At 37.1% G+C, this 14198-nt stretch overlaps 1 protein-coding gene across 1 annotated transcript; it reads right to left on the reverse strand.

Moving 5' to 3' along the window:
* Positions 1-9552: 9552 nt before the first annotated feature.
* Positions 9553-12879, reverse strand: LOC125821877 (cysteine-rich receptor-like protein kinase 44). Its single transcript, XM_049501244.1, has 7 exons — positions 12056-12879; positions 11358-11489; positions 11133-11260; positions 10853-11063; positions 10503-10740; positions 10033-10183; positions 9553-9912 (listed from the first exon to the last, which is right to left on the reverse strand). Exons 1-7 carry the CDS (start codon positions 12855-12857, stop codon positions 9553-9555), a joined length of 2022 nt encoding a protein of 673 aa, XP_049357201.1. The 5' UTR covers positions 12858-12879.
* Between the last annotated feature and the right edge of the window lie 1319 nt (positions 12880-14198).

Genomic DNA, 14198 nt, shown 5'->3' on the forward strand with positions numbered 1-14198 from the left:
GTCGGTTGACATGGTGCCTATGAAAGACTCATTAGAATATCTTATCAGACACAGATTATAAATGCCAAAGGCTGATTTCTTGGAAGGACATTTCTCTAAAATCAAGCGAGTAGCATTATTTATACAGTCGCGGCATGTTTGTAATTCAACATCTGCTCTACATTGCGCGATGGCACTAACCCTGTCCTGATCTTGGCCTATGGTAGCATTATAGAAGCCATCACTGTCTATGTTACGCGAAAGAGAGGAGAGAATTGTGTTAAGGTTTGTGTGGTATGTACCATTTGGAGGGTACTCTGTCACATTACCTTCACAGGGCGATTGAAAAGTGAAATCAGGCTGTGCTATGGTGAGGTAGAAAAGGTAGTAAAATTGGAATATTAGAATTGATGATTTATGAAGTTTTGATGATAGACACATCTTGATATGCAAACCAATTTTAAAAGGGTTTCAAAAAGAAGAGTCAAAAAGGAATTAAAGCAAGAAAGCAGAGCAAAAGAAGGAAACAATTGAAGCAAGAAAGCAGAGCTAAAGAAGGAAACAAATAAAAGAGGAAGTTGTGTGCTAATAGGATTTGTAATAAAAGGTCAAAAATAAATCCTTTCCTTTTCGTACACAACTTTATGTTGTTTCCTTGTATACATTGGACACCAATCTTTCAACTCTATAAAAGGATGTCAAAAGCAGACAAGACAGATTGTCTTTTGCAGCATCAAGAAACGAGAGGAAGAAAGAGTAAGAAAATACGCAAAAGCCTACTATATTGAGAGTTCTTAGGAATAGAATTCAAGAAGTTTTAGAGTTAGAATTTCTTGTGTGAAAAAAGTGTTTTTGATTCATAGTTAGAATCATTGTCATAGATTGTTTGTACAAGAAGTGAGTTTGGCTTCTTGTAGAGTTGAGTTATTGAGAGGTTTGTAACAAGAGGTGGGTTTGGCCTCTTGGAGAGTAGAGTTAGTTGACTATAGTTAGTCAAGAGTTTTTGAGGTTATTGATTATTGAGTTGTAATCGTGACATAGTTGTTAAATAATAAAACAAGGTTTTCCTTCCTTGAGTGAGGAAGTTTTTAACAAAAAGTATTGTGTAGCTATTAAAGTATTCTGTCATACGCAAATATACAAGAACCTGGTTCTTGTTTTAGGGGTAAGGTTTCTTCAATTGGTATCAGAGCAGGTCTTTCTCGTTAAAAGATTAATATCTTGAAAAGAATCAATGGCAGCACCACCAACCCCACAAGAAGGAGCTTCACAAACTCGACCACCACTGTTCAATGGAAAGTACTACGGATGGTGGAAAAATCGCATGATGGATCACCTCATCGGAGAAAACCCTGATCTATGGGGAGCTATTCTGGACGGACCAACCATACCTATGAAAACTGGAACTGATGGAGTTACCAAGATACCAAAAGAAAGGAAGGAATGGGACGTTGCTGACAAACTAGCTATCCAGAACAATGCCAAAGCCATGAAAATCTTGATATGCGGTATAGGTCCAGATGAATACAATCGAATCTCATCATGTCAGGATGCTAAAGCTATATGGGAAACTTTACAAACTGCTCACGAGGGAACAACTCAAGTAAAGAAGTCTAAAGTAGATAATCTAAACAGGCAATATGAATTGTTTCGAATGGCAGAAGGTGAAACTATACAAGAAATGCACACCAGGTTCACCTCAATCATTAACGAAATGTACTCTTTGGGAGAAATAGTTCCGAATGGAAAGGCAGTAAGAAAACTCTTAAGTGTTCTCCATGAATCATGGGAAAGCAAAGTTGAAGCAATCACTGAAGCTCGTGATTTGGATGCGCTAGCTATGGACGAATTAATTGGAAATCTCATCACATATGAACTCAAGAAAAATCAAGAAAAAGAAATCGGAGGCAAGAGAAAAGAAAGGAACCTGGTCCTAAAGGCTACTGTACCAGAAGACTTTGAAGATGAAAATATTGCACTAATGACCAAAAGATTTTCTAGAATGTTAAAGAGAGGGCAAGTATTTCAGAGAAGAAATCCTCAGAAAACAAATGAGAATACCAAAGAACAAGTGTGTCATAAGTGTGGAAGTCCAGATCACTTCATCAAGTTTTGCCCACTTTGGGCTTTGGAGCAGAAAAGAAGCACCTCGGAAAAATCAAGAGAAGTCAAGAATGACAAATATATTCCCTCAAACAGACGAATGACGAATCAAGAGGCAGATCTGTCCATGAAGAAAGCTTTCGCAGCAATGGGAAATCTGTCTGAAGAAGAATCTGAGGATGAAGAACTGGAAAATAAGTCACTTCTTGCGATCGAGCAATCCGATGAATATGACTTTCTTGCTCTAGTCGCCATATCAGAATCAGAAGAAGAAGGGAGGAACATCTGTAAATCATAAGAAACCCCTCCCTAGATGGGCTAGGAAGAATCTCATTCATCTTTTTTGTAATAAACAGGGACCCAAGTGGATCTGGGTACCCAAAACTAATTCATAAATGTTAATTGCAGGGATCAGTGAGGAAAGAGCTGAAGCAATGGTACCTGGACAACGCGTGCTCGAGGCACATGACTGGGGACAAAAGTAACTTTCACTCACTGAGAAACTTCAAAGGCAGAAACGTGGCCTTTGGAAATGGAAAAAATGGAGAAATACAAGGAATCGGACAGGTTGGATCAATGCATACTCATACAATTGACAATGTGTACTATGTGAAGGGACTACAACATAATTTGCTTAGCGTATCTCAAATGTGTGACAAAGGAAACAGTGTGCTCTTCACAGCTAAAGAATGTAAGGTGACAAACTCAGCCTCCGGGAAACTGATTCTTCTAGGAAAAAGGCATAAGAATGTGTATAAGACAAATATCATGAATCCTAAGGAAAATACACTCAAGTGTCTCAGCGCAGTCACTGACTGGTCTATTCTCTGGCACAAAAGGATGGGACACATCAGTCTTTCGACAATAAACAAACTCATATCCAAGGATCTAGTTCGAGGGCTTCCAACCAAAAGCTTAAATGATGATAAGGTCTGTGGAACATGTATTCGAGGGAAACAAGTAAGATCCTCATTCAAACCTAAATTAATGGTCAGCACTACTAGGCCACTAGAACTACTTCACATGGATTTATGCGGGCCGATGCGTGTACAAAGTAGAGGAGGCAAAGGTATGTATTCGTAATTGTAGATGACTACTCAAGATTCACATGGACATTATTTCTTGCAACAAAAGATGAGACATATACCATGTTCGAAATCTTCGCAAAACTGGTCCAGAAGAAATTCAACAAGGAAATCACTAGCATCCGATCTGATCATGGACTAGAGTTTGAAAACTCAAAATTCTTGGAATTCTGTGCCACAAACGGCGTTGAGCATAACTTTTCAGCACCTAGAACACCACAACAAAACGGTGTAGTTGAACGCAAAAATAGAACACTCGAAGATATCGCAAGAACCATGCTGATCTCAAGCAATCTTCCAAAGACTTACTGGGCTGAGGCAGTAAACACGGCATGCTATCTTATAAATAGGTGTATGATCAGATCGGTGTTAAACAAGACTCCATATGAATTGCTGAAGGAAAGAAAGCCAAACTTGACACATCTTAGAGCCTTTGGGTGCACCTGCTATATACATAACAATGACAAAGATATCTTAGGAAAATTCGATGCCAAAAGCGATGAAGGAATTTTTCTCGGATATTCATCACAAAGTAAAGCCTACAAAGTACTTAACAAAAGAACAAATCGTATGGAGGAAAGAGTCCATGTTATCTTTGATGAAGGAAATAACTCAACAGAAGAGAATTCAGAGGATGATCAAAACGAAATAGGAATGACAAACCCATCAGAATTAAAAATCAATGAGCCAGATCCCACATTCCCTCAAAAAACACCTGCAACAGAAGATGAAAATACTATTGAATCAGGTCCCTCTTCCTCTGAAAACACCCATGAAAATCAACCTCATAGCTGGAAACACCAAAGCTCACACCCCATCCAAAATATTCTCACTCATCTAGATTCAGGAATCCAAACAAGATCCAAATTACGAAACATGTGTGCATTCTCAGCTTATGTATCCTTAATTGAACCAAAGAATATAAAAGAGGCATTGTTGGATCCTGACTGGATTACTGCTATGCAGGAAGAACTGAATCAGTTTGAACGAAGTAGAGTATGGAACCTGGTTCCACGACCTCAAAACAGAACAGTGATAGGAACAAGGTGGGTTTTCAGAAATAAACTTGACGAACAAGGGCAGGTCACACGCAACAAAGCCAGACTAGTCGTGCAGGGATATAATCAAGAAGAAGGAATAGACTATAATGAAACTTTTGCTCCCGTAGCAAGAATGAAGGCAATTAGAATATTGATAGCATATGTTGCTCACATGGAATTTAAGCTTTATCAGATGGATGTTAAAAGTGCCTTTTTAAACGGTTATCTGCAAGAAGACGTATATGTGAAACAACCTCTTGGCTTTGAAGATCTTGAACACCCTGAATATGTATACAAGCTGGACAAAGCACTGCATGGGTTGAAGCAAGCACCAAGAGCATGGTACGATCGATTGTCTACATTCCTTCTCACACACGGCTACTCTAGAGGGAAAATAGACAATACGCTGTTTCTTCGAAAGCAAGGTAAAGATCTATTTATAGTTCAGGTTTATGTCGACGATATCATTTTTGGAGGAACTGATGAAGTACTAGGAGTTGAATTTGCTCAACTAATGAACAACGAATTTGAGATGAGTATGATGGGTGAACTAAACTTCTTCCTAGGACTCCAAATTAAACAAACCCCAACAGGTGCATCCATTCATCAACAGAAATACATCAAAAAATTGCTAAAGAAATATGATATGAATGAAGCCAAAACAAATGACACTCTCATTGGCACAACAACAAAACTTGACAAAGATGAACCTGGTTCTCCAGTAAATGATACAAAGTACAGAGGGATGATCGGATCACTCCTATACTTAACTGCTAGCAGACCTGATATTGTATTCAGCGTTGGTTTATGTGCACGATTTCAGTCTTGTCCTAAGGAATCTCATCTAAAGGCTGTAAAAAAAATCCTGCGATATCTTAAAGGCACAGTGAACCTGGTTCTATGGTATCCAGCTGGAGACTCATTTGATTTAATCGGTTTCGCAGACGCAGACTATGCAGGTTATTTGGTAGACAGGAAAAGTACTTCTGGAATGGCACACTTCTTAGGACCATGTCTGATATCCTGGGCAACTAGAAAGAAGAACTCTGTAGCTCTTTCTACCGCTGAAGCAGAATACGTAGCCGCTGCTTCTTGTTGTGCTCAACTCCTCTGGAAAAAACAGCAGCTTGAAGACTTTGGTATCAAGATTGGGTGCATTCCCATTAGATGTGACAATACCAGTGCTATGAACATGGCTAAGAACCCGATCCAACACAAACGCACCAAACATATAGACATTCGGCGTCACGTTCTTCGAGATAATATTGAAAAAGGGTTCATTATGATGACATTCTGCAAGACTGAGGACCAGATCGTTGATATCTTCACCAAAGCACTAGGAAGAGAATCATTCCAGAAAAATCGTCTTGCTCTAGGACTTGTATTTCAAGACTGATAAATTTGTCTTTCTCCTTTTTTTTTTATAAAGGTTGTAAACTTTGAACCTGCTCTCCTTTACTCATCATGGTACCCTTTTTAGGTATACATCATAAGGACACAACCTATGGACCTGTTTTAAATGACATTACCCATAATCTCCCATGACTATGAGCAAGAATGCTGACATGACTAGAACCGGGTTCTCCGAATTTCAGGTATGCATCTCATCCCACATAATAATTATCTATGCAATACACATTTATAGCTAACATTGTCAACTTTCAAAATGCATAAGACACCTGGTCCACCCTTCCTTTTCATATTCTACGCGGGAAAGTTTCTACAAAAATTGTACTTATTTTTTTGTTTTCCCATAAGTCACCTCTAAAGAAAACCCAATCGTCACTCATCAATGTCAGACCCTTATAATTACTTTCTCCTTCCCAATATTTCCTTTTGAAAGATTATTCCAACACTTCACCCCTCAAAAATCAAAAAAATAAAATCAAGCAGTCTCCAAGAATTCCAATTTTTCTTTATGGCTAAACGCCTTGTTGCCTACTCCGACGATGCAAGTTCCTCTAAGTCGACGGGATCCCGGTCGATGCTACCATCCCCCAATGCACAGTCTCAGGGGGAAGAAAATCACTCCACAGACACCTCCATCACTTCACTGCCCCATGACTCAACCCCCACTGATCCCGTCCCCGCTTGCCCACAGTCACCATTGCCGACATACGCCTCAGGCGAACCCTTTACTTCATCTCCATCATTCCCATTATCAGAAAAGGAAGTTGTGGAATTCTATACAAATCTAAAGGTTTTGGAAGAAAATGTGGTGACATCCACGGTGAACGGGGTGGAGTTGGTTTTTGATCATCGTCGCCTTGGGGAGATTCTATGTATACCCTCTGTTGGCCTTGTTGAGTATGTTTGGGCTACAGATGAGCAGTGTATTCTCACAACCACGTTCTCTCAAGGAAGAGTTACCTCCACGGCTAGGAAGGTATTGAAAGGTGAGATGGCACCTGTGCATAAATTGTTGTTCGAACTGGTTCATAAGTGGGTGTTACCTAGGGGTCATAGGCGACACATAGCGTCTTTTCGTGACATGGGAATTACCAATGCCTTAGAAAGAAAGGAGCCCATCGATTGGCCGAGTCTTATGATCAAACATATGGCCAGAGTCGCTGATCCACAACCTGGTTCTCACCAGTTGGCATTTGGAAATCTTCTCACGAGAGTGTTCACTGCGTTTGCTGTCCCATTGGGTGAGGGGCGAGCCTTAACGCGTGCTGATATGATCACTCCATCTACTCTTGCTGAGTGTGGATTGATTGTTGACCCTGCACAAGTCCCTATTACCTATCCAAGGGCGTCTGGCCCTGTCACTCGTTTACTTCAGGATCTGCAGGCTGCAAGGGACCAGTGTGAGACTTTACAGAATGAGAATATGTCCTTGTGTGCAGAACTAACTGCATCTAAAGAAGAGGTTGGGCGATTGAAAGATCAGTTGGTTCAGCTGCAGCTTGACAACAACGCTCGTATGGACCGGGTCCTCCAGTTGCTTGTTTCTTCTTCATCCTGTCCTCCGAACCTCAGCCAATCGTCCTCTTGACTCTTGTTGTCTGCTCCAGCTTCTTATGTGTCTTTGACCTAACGACCTTTGTTATGCTTGTTTTGTGTTTTTGCTTAGACTGAATATTTTTGTGGGGCTCTGCATGAGCTTAAAATGTTGATGTATCTTGGATTCTATGTTTCCTGTGGTTTTGCATGCTGATCTTCTTGTTTCCTATGTTTATAGATTGCTGCTTTCATTTGCCTAGAGCCATCTGGTTGTGATCTGCGCGATGTTGCTCTTTCAGAGCTGTGAGTTTTGGTTAGCTTTGTTCATTCTGTTTACTTCTTTTTGATATGCCAAAAGGGGGAAGATAGTATTATATATCAGTATTGTATATATAACAGTCGTGTGCGTTATATTATAATGGATTTGTACAGGAAAATAGGAGTAGACACTTTGTCATCATCAAAAAGGGGGAAAATGATGATTTATGAAGTTTTGATGATAGACACATCTTGATATGCAAACCAATTTTAAAAGGGTTTCAAAAAGAAGAGTAAAAAAGGAATTAAAGCAAGAAAGCAGAGCAAAAGAAGGAAACAATTGAAGCAAGAAAGCAGAGCTAAAGAAGGAAACAAATAAAAGAGGAAGTTGTGTGCTAACAGGATTTGTAATAAAAGGTCAAAAATAAATCCTTTCCTTTTCGTACACAACTCTATGTCGTTTCCTTGTATACATTGGACATCAATCTTTCAACTCTATAAAAGGATGTCAAAAGCAGACAAGACAGATTGTCTTTTGCAGCATCAAGAAACGAGAGGAAGAAAGAGTAAGAAAATACGCAAAAGCCTACTATATTGAGAGTTCTTAGGAATAAAATTCAAGAAGTTCTAGAGTTAGAATTTCTTGTGTGAAAAAAGTGTTTTTGATTCATAGTTAGAATCATTGTCATAGATTGTTTGTACAAGAAGTGAGTTTGGCTTCTTGTAGAGTTGAGTTATTGAGAGGTTTGTAACAAGAGGTGGGTTTGGCCTCTTGGAGAGTAGAGTTAGTTGACTATAGTTAGTCAAGAGTTTTTGAGGTCATTGATTATTGAGTTGTAATCGTGACATAGTTGTTAAATAATAAAACAAGGTTTTCCTTCCTTGAGTGAGGAAGTTTTTAACAAAAAGTATTGTGTAGCTGTTAAAGTATTCTGTCATACGCAAATATACAAGAACCTGGTTCTTGTTTTAGGGGTAAGGTTTCTTCAAGAATGATCAGCCATTTCAAGGAACCCATAGCTGTCTGCTCAATTAACGTGTTTGAGACTGTATAAATAGAAGGCATGGCTCCAAATTTTCAGTTTTTCAACCTTTTTGTTGTTGGAAGATTGACTCAGTCTATGAAGTAATATGGAAGGCAGAAAATTCAAGCATTGAAATGGATGGGAGTAAATAAGGAGATTGTGTTTTCTAGGCTTAGAAACTTTTAAAAAGTTATTTTGGTATTGCTGCTTTGAATTTCTTTAGGTTTGACGACTTCCCTTTAGTATGAATTTCCATGTAGCACACTACTCTTGTTTGTCGTTTCTAGTACTCCAAATAAAATTCATGTCACATAAGATGACATCAACTTTTGACTGCACGTCTGCTTGGTCGTCACACGCATTGAAAAAAAAAAAAAACTTTTGACTTGGTCTATTATATGGAGTATTTTTTATTTTTTATATTTTTGGAATTGACAAATTTACTTGGAATTTAACAACTCTAATTTATGGACAGGAAGTGGATGCAAACAAGCCAACAAGGGCGGGAAATTATGACAGTTTCTTGTTCTTCTTTGAATTATATGATTACAGAAATGGAAATCCAACTTATTTGTATATATCTCAGAGAAAACATCTTAACTTCTCAAAAGTGAGTCAAATTGAATTGACAAATCAATTAACAATGGAACCTGCCAAGCAGCTGTTCACTTTCTTAATGTTAATATAAGCTGTGTCCAATAAGGAATCAACGTTTCGGGGATTCCTCTGTTTTTTTTTTCGTATAACATACTGGTTCGGTTGTTGTGGTTAGTTGATTGGTGACTAAAACAATCCCTGGACGAGATTGAAACTTTTGTGTTTTATGTTTAACAAACTGTCCAATCATCATATACAAGTGAATACATGGAAAATTCTGTTTTTGTGTCTTTTGCAAATTTGGAAAATGAAGTGGAACACCACTATGTGTTTGGAATTGAGAGAAAAGAACAACTTTTGTTGCGATGTTTTGAAAGTGAAATAGTACCATGTTCTTTTGTTATTAGGAGTTGCTAATTCTCCGTGAATATCCCCAAATTAAATCCTTAATCATCAGTAATGATCACTCGTTCAAAGAAATAACATAATAAGTACAAAGGGCAATTATATCTAACTCTATCATCTAGGATCTAACTCACTTATTGACATCTCATTTTGTGATAAGCAAATAGATGTACTTTTGGCTGGTCGATTAGATTCTGATAATAATCTTGATTTGTATCCTTGAATAGGTGAAATATTTGGGCTAACATCAATTTGCATATAATATCCGGGCTTTGAAGGCACTGAAAGAGCCAGAGAGAGACTACTGAGCATGAGAACTACTGCAGCCATAGTTGGTCTATCAGCAACATTTTCTTGAACGCACAATAAGGCTATGTGGATGCATCTCGTTATGTCAGAAACCAGTCCCGAGCTTCCCCTCAACATGGGGTCTATTAAATTTGATGTTGTTCCTTCACGCCAATTCCTCCATGCCTGTGACAGTTTAGTTTAAGAATTTTAACACTAATAGTGTAAAATAATTTACATGCACCTGACCCCGACTAATTTGAAATTGAAAGGTAAAGCTGATTAATCGGCTTGGTTACTACTTACGTAGCTTAGAAGGTTTCCCACATATTCTCCATTTATGAAACAAGTGTTTCTTTGGCCACCTAAAATTTCCAGGACTAATACTCCAAAGCTAAAAACATCTGATTTGACTGACATTTTTCCCTGCATTGCATACTCTGGCGCCATATATCCACTGCAAAGCCAAAACAAGAATTACATAACATTTGGTAGGTTAGATATGATTCAATTGTTTAATTTTGTTTTTTTTCTTCAACAGACTTGTTAAAAAGGCTAAAAAACTCATTTCTGGGGTTTGATACTGCAAATAGGGGGATCAGCATGACTGAATAAGCTGTCAACAGGGAACTACTTGACGTTAAAAGCCAGAACTACACATTCCATTAATTAAATTAAGACATTTTCTAATAAACTTAGGAAGTACTGAGGTAGAATGTTGTGCTGCAAATTGGGTATTTATGAACAGTCTATCTAATGAGAGATATAAAACTTACTAGGTCCCAGCAATTTTGCTTGTGATTCCTTGAGATTCATCCATTGCAAATAACCTTGCCATGCCAAAGTCTGAGATTTTAGGATTCATTTCTGCATCAAGTAGAACATTACTAGCTTTGAGATCACGGTGAATGATGCGAAGTCTAGAATCCTCATGAAGATAAAGAATTCCCCTAGCAAGGCCTCCTATGATTTTGGATCGTCTTTCCCAATCCAGATGCTTACGTTTAACCGGATCTGCATTCCCATTGGACAATCAAATGAATAATAAACTCCATATTTTATAAAAAGTTCACCTTCTATATATTGTTAGTGTAGAAGATCAGGTAAAAAGCTAAGCAATACATACCAAATAAAAAGTGGTCAAGGCTCGCATTGGGAACAAATTCATAGATAAGAAGTCTCTCTGTTCCGTCAAAGCAAAATCCGAGTAACCTAATCAAATTCCTGTGTTCAAGCCTGGCCACCAATAAGATCTCGTTTTTGAATTCTAGATCACCTTGGCCTGAATTTGCAGCCAATCTCTTTACTGCTACTTCTTGTCCATTTGAAAGCTTACCCTGAAGCAGATCAACACAAATTGAAAGAATGAATTAATTATAAATAGTGACATTGTAAAGAATTTTTACCTTGTACACCGGACCAAATCCGCCCTGACCCAATTTATTATCATTTGAGAAGTTATCTGTTGCTGCTCTAATTGTAGAAAATTCATATTGCAGGGATTCTGCACTGCTAGTATCATCGTCTCGTATACCTTTCACCAACATAGTAGCAATTGAACAGAACAAATTAGTGAAACATGGTTTTAATTAAAATTCAACTTTCCTTGATCATTAATAAGCCATCCTTACCCTCTCTTTTGTTCACCAACTTCTTCTTTCGCCTCTTCATCAAGATGACAGGAATACAAACAATAAATATAACAACTGTGACAGCGAGCCCGACAATAATGATGATAGTTCTTGGAGTTTTATCAGCCTTCCCTACAAAAATGCTTCAAGTTAGTACTATTAGGTTAACAATTACTCATATTTTCCACACTTCTTGCAATTTTGTGGAAAGTTAAAACTAGAATTGCAATTTGAATTGAAGTATATATATGTTAGTTAAGCACAATATTTTATAATGACGTTTGGTATATTAATGACCTAGTGAATATATGAATTATTTTATGCATGTACCTTCTATCTTGCATTGTCTCATAACTTATACATGTATTAGTTATGTGAGTTTCTAAATTAGAAACCAAACATCATATTAATTTTATACATGAATAGTTTATCTCCTAATCAACTACCAAACATAGTATTTACTTATGCAGAATGTAATACTTGCATAACTCACATCTAAACCAACTATCTAACGAACCCCTAATTACAAGCACAATAGGTATATTGTCGTGTTTAAGTCACAGAATAATTGGGATTACAATCTTGAAAAAAATATACTGATAGTGCAAACATTCTTTAGACATAAATTGAGGCCGGTGAGCCAGCCAACAAAAGAGGCTCAGGTCCCCTGAATATAATTCCACAAAGATTTCAAATACCTGGCGGTGGCGGTGGCGGCAGCGGCAATGAGGCTGGCTGCGGTGGTGACAATAAGGGTGGCGGAGCTTCAGCCAATAATGATTCATTGAAGAATGAGTAAGGTTCATACCGAACAATGCAGCTGGGCATTGTATAGTAGTTTCCCGTCTTTGCATAACATTCACAGCCAAGCAAACTTGAATAAATAGCGGTTAAACAGTCGTAGCAACTTTGAGCAGATAAATCGGATGTGCACTGTACAAGTGCATGTATAGTCTGAAAATCAGGGGCGCTAAAAACATTAGCAGCAAACTTGCGTTTTCCACCTGCTGAAGCTCGAGTTCGTAAGCTTGTCAACACAGGTGTCAGATATTGGTTAAAAAACAATTGGGGGTTCGAGAAATTCCCGCGGACATAAGAAATAGATCGCGGATCGGTTGACATGGTACCTATGAAGGACTCATTTGAATATCTTATCAGACACGCGTCATAAACCTCAAAGGCTGATTTCTTGGAAGGGCATTTCTCTAAAATCAAGCGAGTAGCATTATTTATACAGTCGCGGCATGCTTGTAATTCAACATCTGCTCTACATTGTGCGATGGCACTAATCCTGTTCTGATCTTGGCCTATGGTAGCATTATAGAAGCCATCACTGTCTATGTTGCGCGAAAGAGACGAGACAAGTGTGTTAAGGTTTGTGTGGTATGTACCATTTGGAGGGTACTCTGTCACATTACATTGTAAACTGAAATTAGGCTGTGCTATGCTGAGGTAGTAAAATAGGAATATTACAATGATCTGACATTTCAAAAAACCCATAGCTTGGAATATTAGAATTCACGCAAAGCTTAATAGAATAGTTGTGCTCATTTTGTTAGGAAGATCGAATCCATTTTTCATTTTTACAACTACTCTTGACTTTTCATTTTATGAAACGCGGAAATTAAAAGCATTGAAAAGGACGGGAATTGAAGTTGTCAAGTTATTTTATGAGGTCCGGTTTTTCAATGTTATTTTAAGAGATTTGTATTCTACTTTTTTTATGGGTTACTCTATTGTGAATATTAAATAATTAAAATTATAATTTTCTACCGTGTTTCAATCATTTTGAATTCGCTTTAGTGCTGATATGATTTGGCTAGTTTTGGATACTTTATTTTTAAAATGTCACGGAGGAATCGACCGTTAATAAAATGCTTCGTTTGTTATATAAAATAGTAGAGTAATACTTAACAAGTTTTAAGATCATATTGAAAATTATAAATTAAAATAGCATTAGTTGACTACTGACTTTTCTGTCTGTGGAGTCAATGGAGAAGAAAAGTAGAATTTTAGAAGTCATTGAAAAGAACGGGAGTTGATAATTTAGGAGAAAATATTTTTTGAAACTTTGAAGAATGTAATTTTTTAACCAAGAAAATAGTAGCGCGTTTTTGTGGAAGCTCTTCCTCAGTTGCAGAAAAAATCACGTGGACACTTTTCAATGATTTTTTTCTTCCCTGCATTTATTTATCGCTTTATTAGGTATCGTATATAGATAAATTTAACTTTCTATTTAAGAATAAGAAAATTATTGATACGTTGTATGGCAATGAAATCTAGCAATAGTAATATAGTCACACTTTTCCAATTAAAAAAATTAAATCAAAATAAATGAAAGTCAAATACTCTTCTTCAAATTCTATATTGCATATTTTTTTCTACGAGATGTTAGAAATTTCTTTTATCACTATAAATAAGACAAAGGAATTTCATAATTCAATTATTATTTTTATCATAAATGATCCCAACAAGAATTTGGTTCTTTTTATGCATTTGATATTGATAAATTTGCAAATCTAGAAATTTATTTCGATCAATTAAGCCTTCTCGAACTATTCCTTTTTTTAAGTACCAAAACTTTTTTGTGCCAAAATAACAGATACTCCCTCCGTCCCATATTATAATTTATAAGTCACCCCTTTTTAAAAATAGTTGGACCACAATAATATCATTTTATAAAATTTATGCATAAATTACCATATTTTGCCCATTATGCCCTTGATTGATTGATTAATTAATTAATCTTGAAAATGTATTTACTTTGACTAACCTAGGAAATCTACAAGTAATTAATTTCATTGGGAGAGTACTTCATTCATTAATTAACTACTTTCTTTA

This window comes from Solanum verrucosum, unplaced genomic scaffold (assembly GCF_900185275.1).
Source record: "Solanum verrucosum unplaced genomic scaffold, falcon-dt-bn FXZP01000103.1, whole genome shotgun sequence".
NCBI classification, from domain to species: Eukaryota; Viridiplantae; Streptophyta; class Magnoliopsida; order Solanales; family Solanaceae; genus Solanum; species Solanum verrucosum.

Excerpts from the sequence above, each read along its gene's own strand:
- LOC125821877 (XM_049501244.1), bottom strand. The coding sequence starts at position 12,857 with ATGGGTTTTTTGAAATGTCAGATCATTGTAATATTCCTATTTTACTAC. Across the intron at positions 11,490-12,055 it reads GCCGCCACCGCCACCGCCAG|GGAAGGCTGATAAAACTCCA; the intron begins GTATTTGAAATC and ends GCATTTTTGTAG. Across the intron at positions 10,741-10,852 it reads CCTTGACCACTTTTTATTTG|ATCCGGTTAAACGTAAGCAT; the intron begins GTATGTATTGCT and ends ATGGGAATGCAG.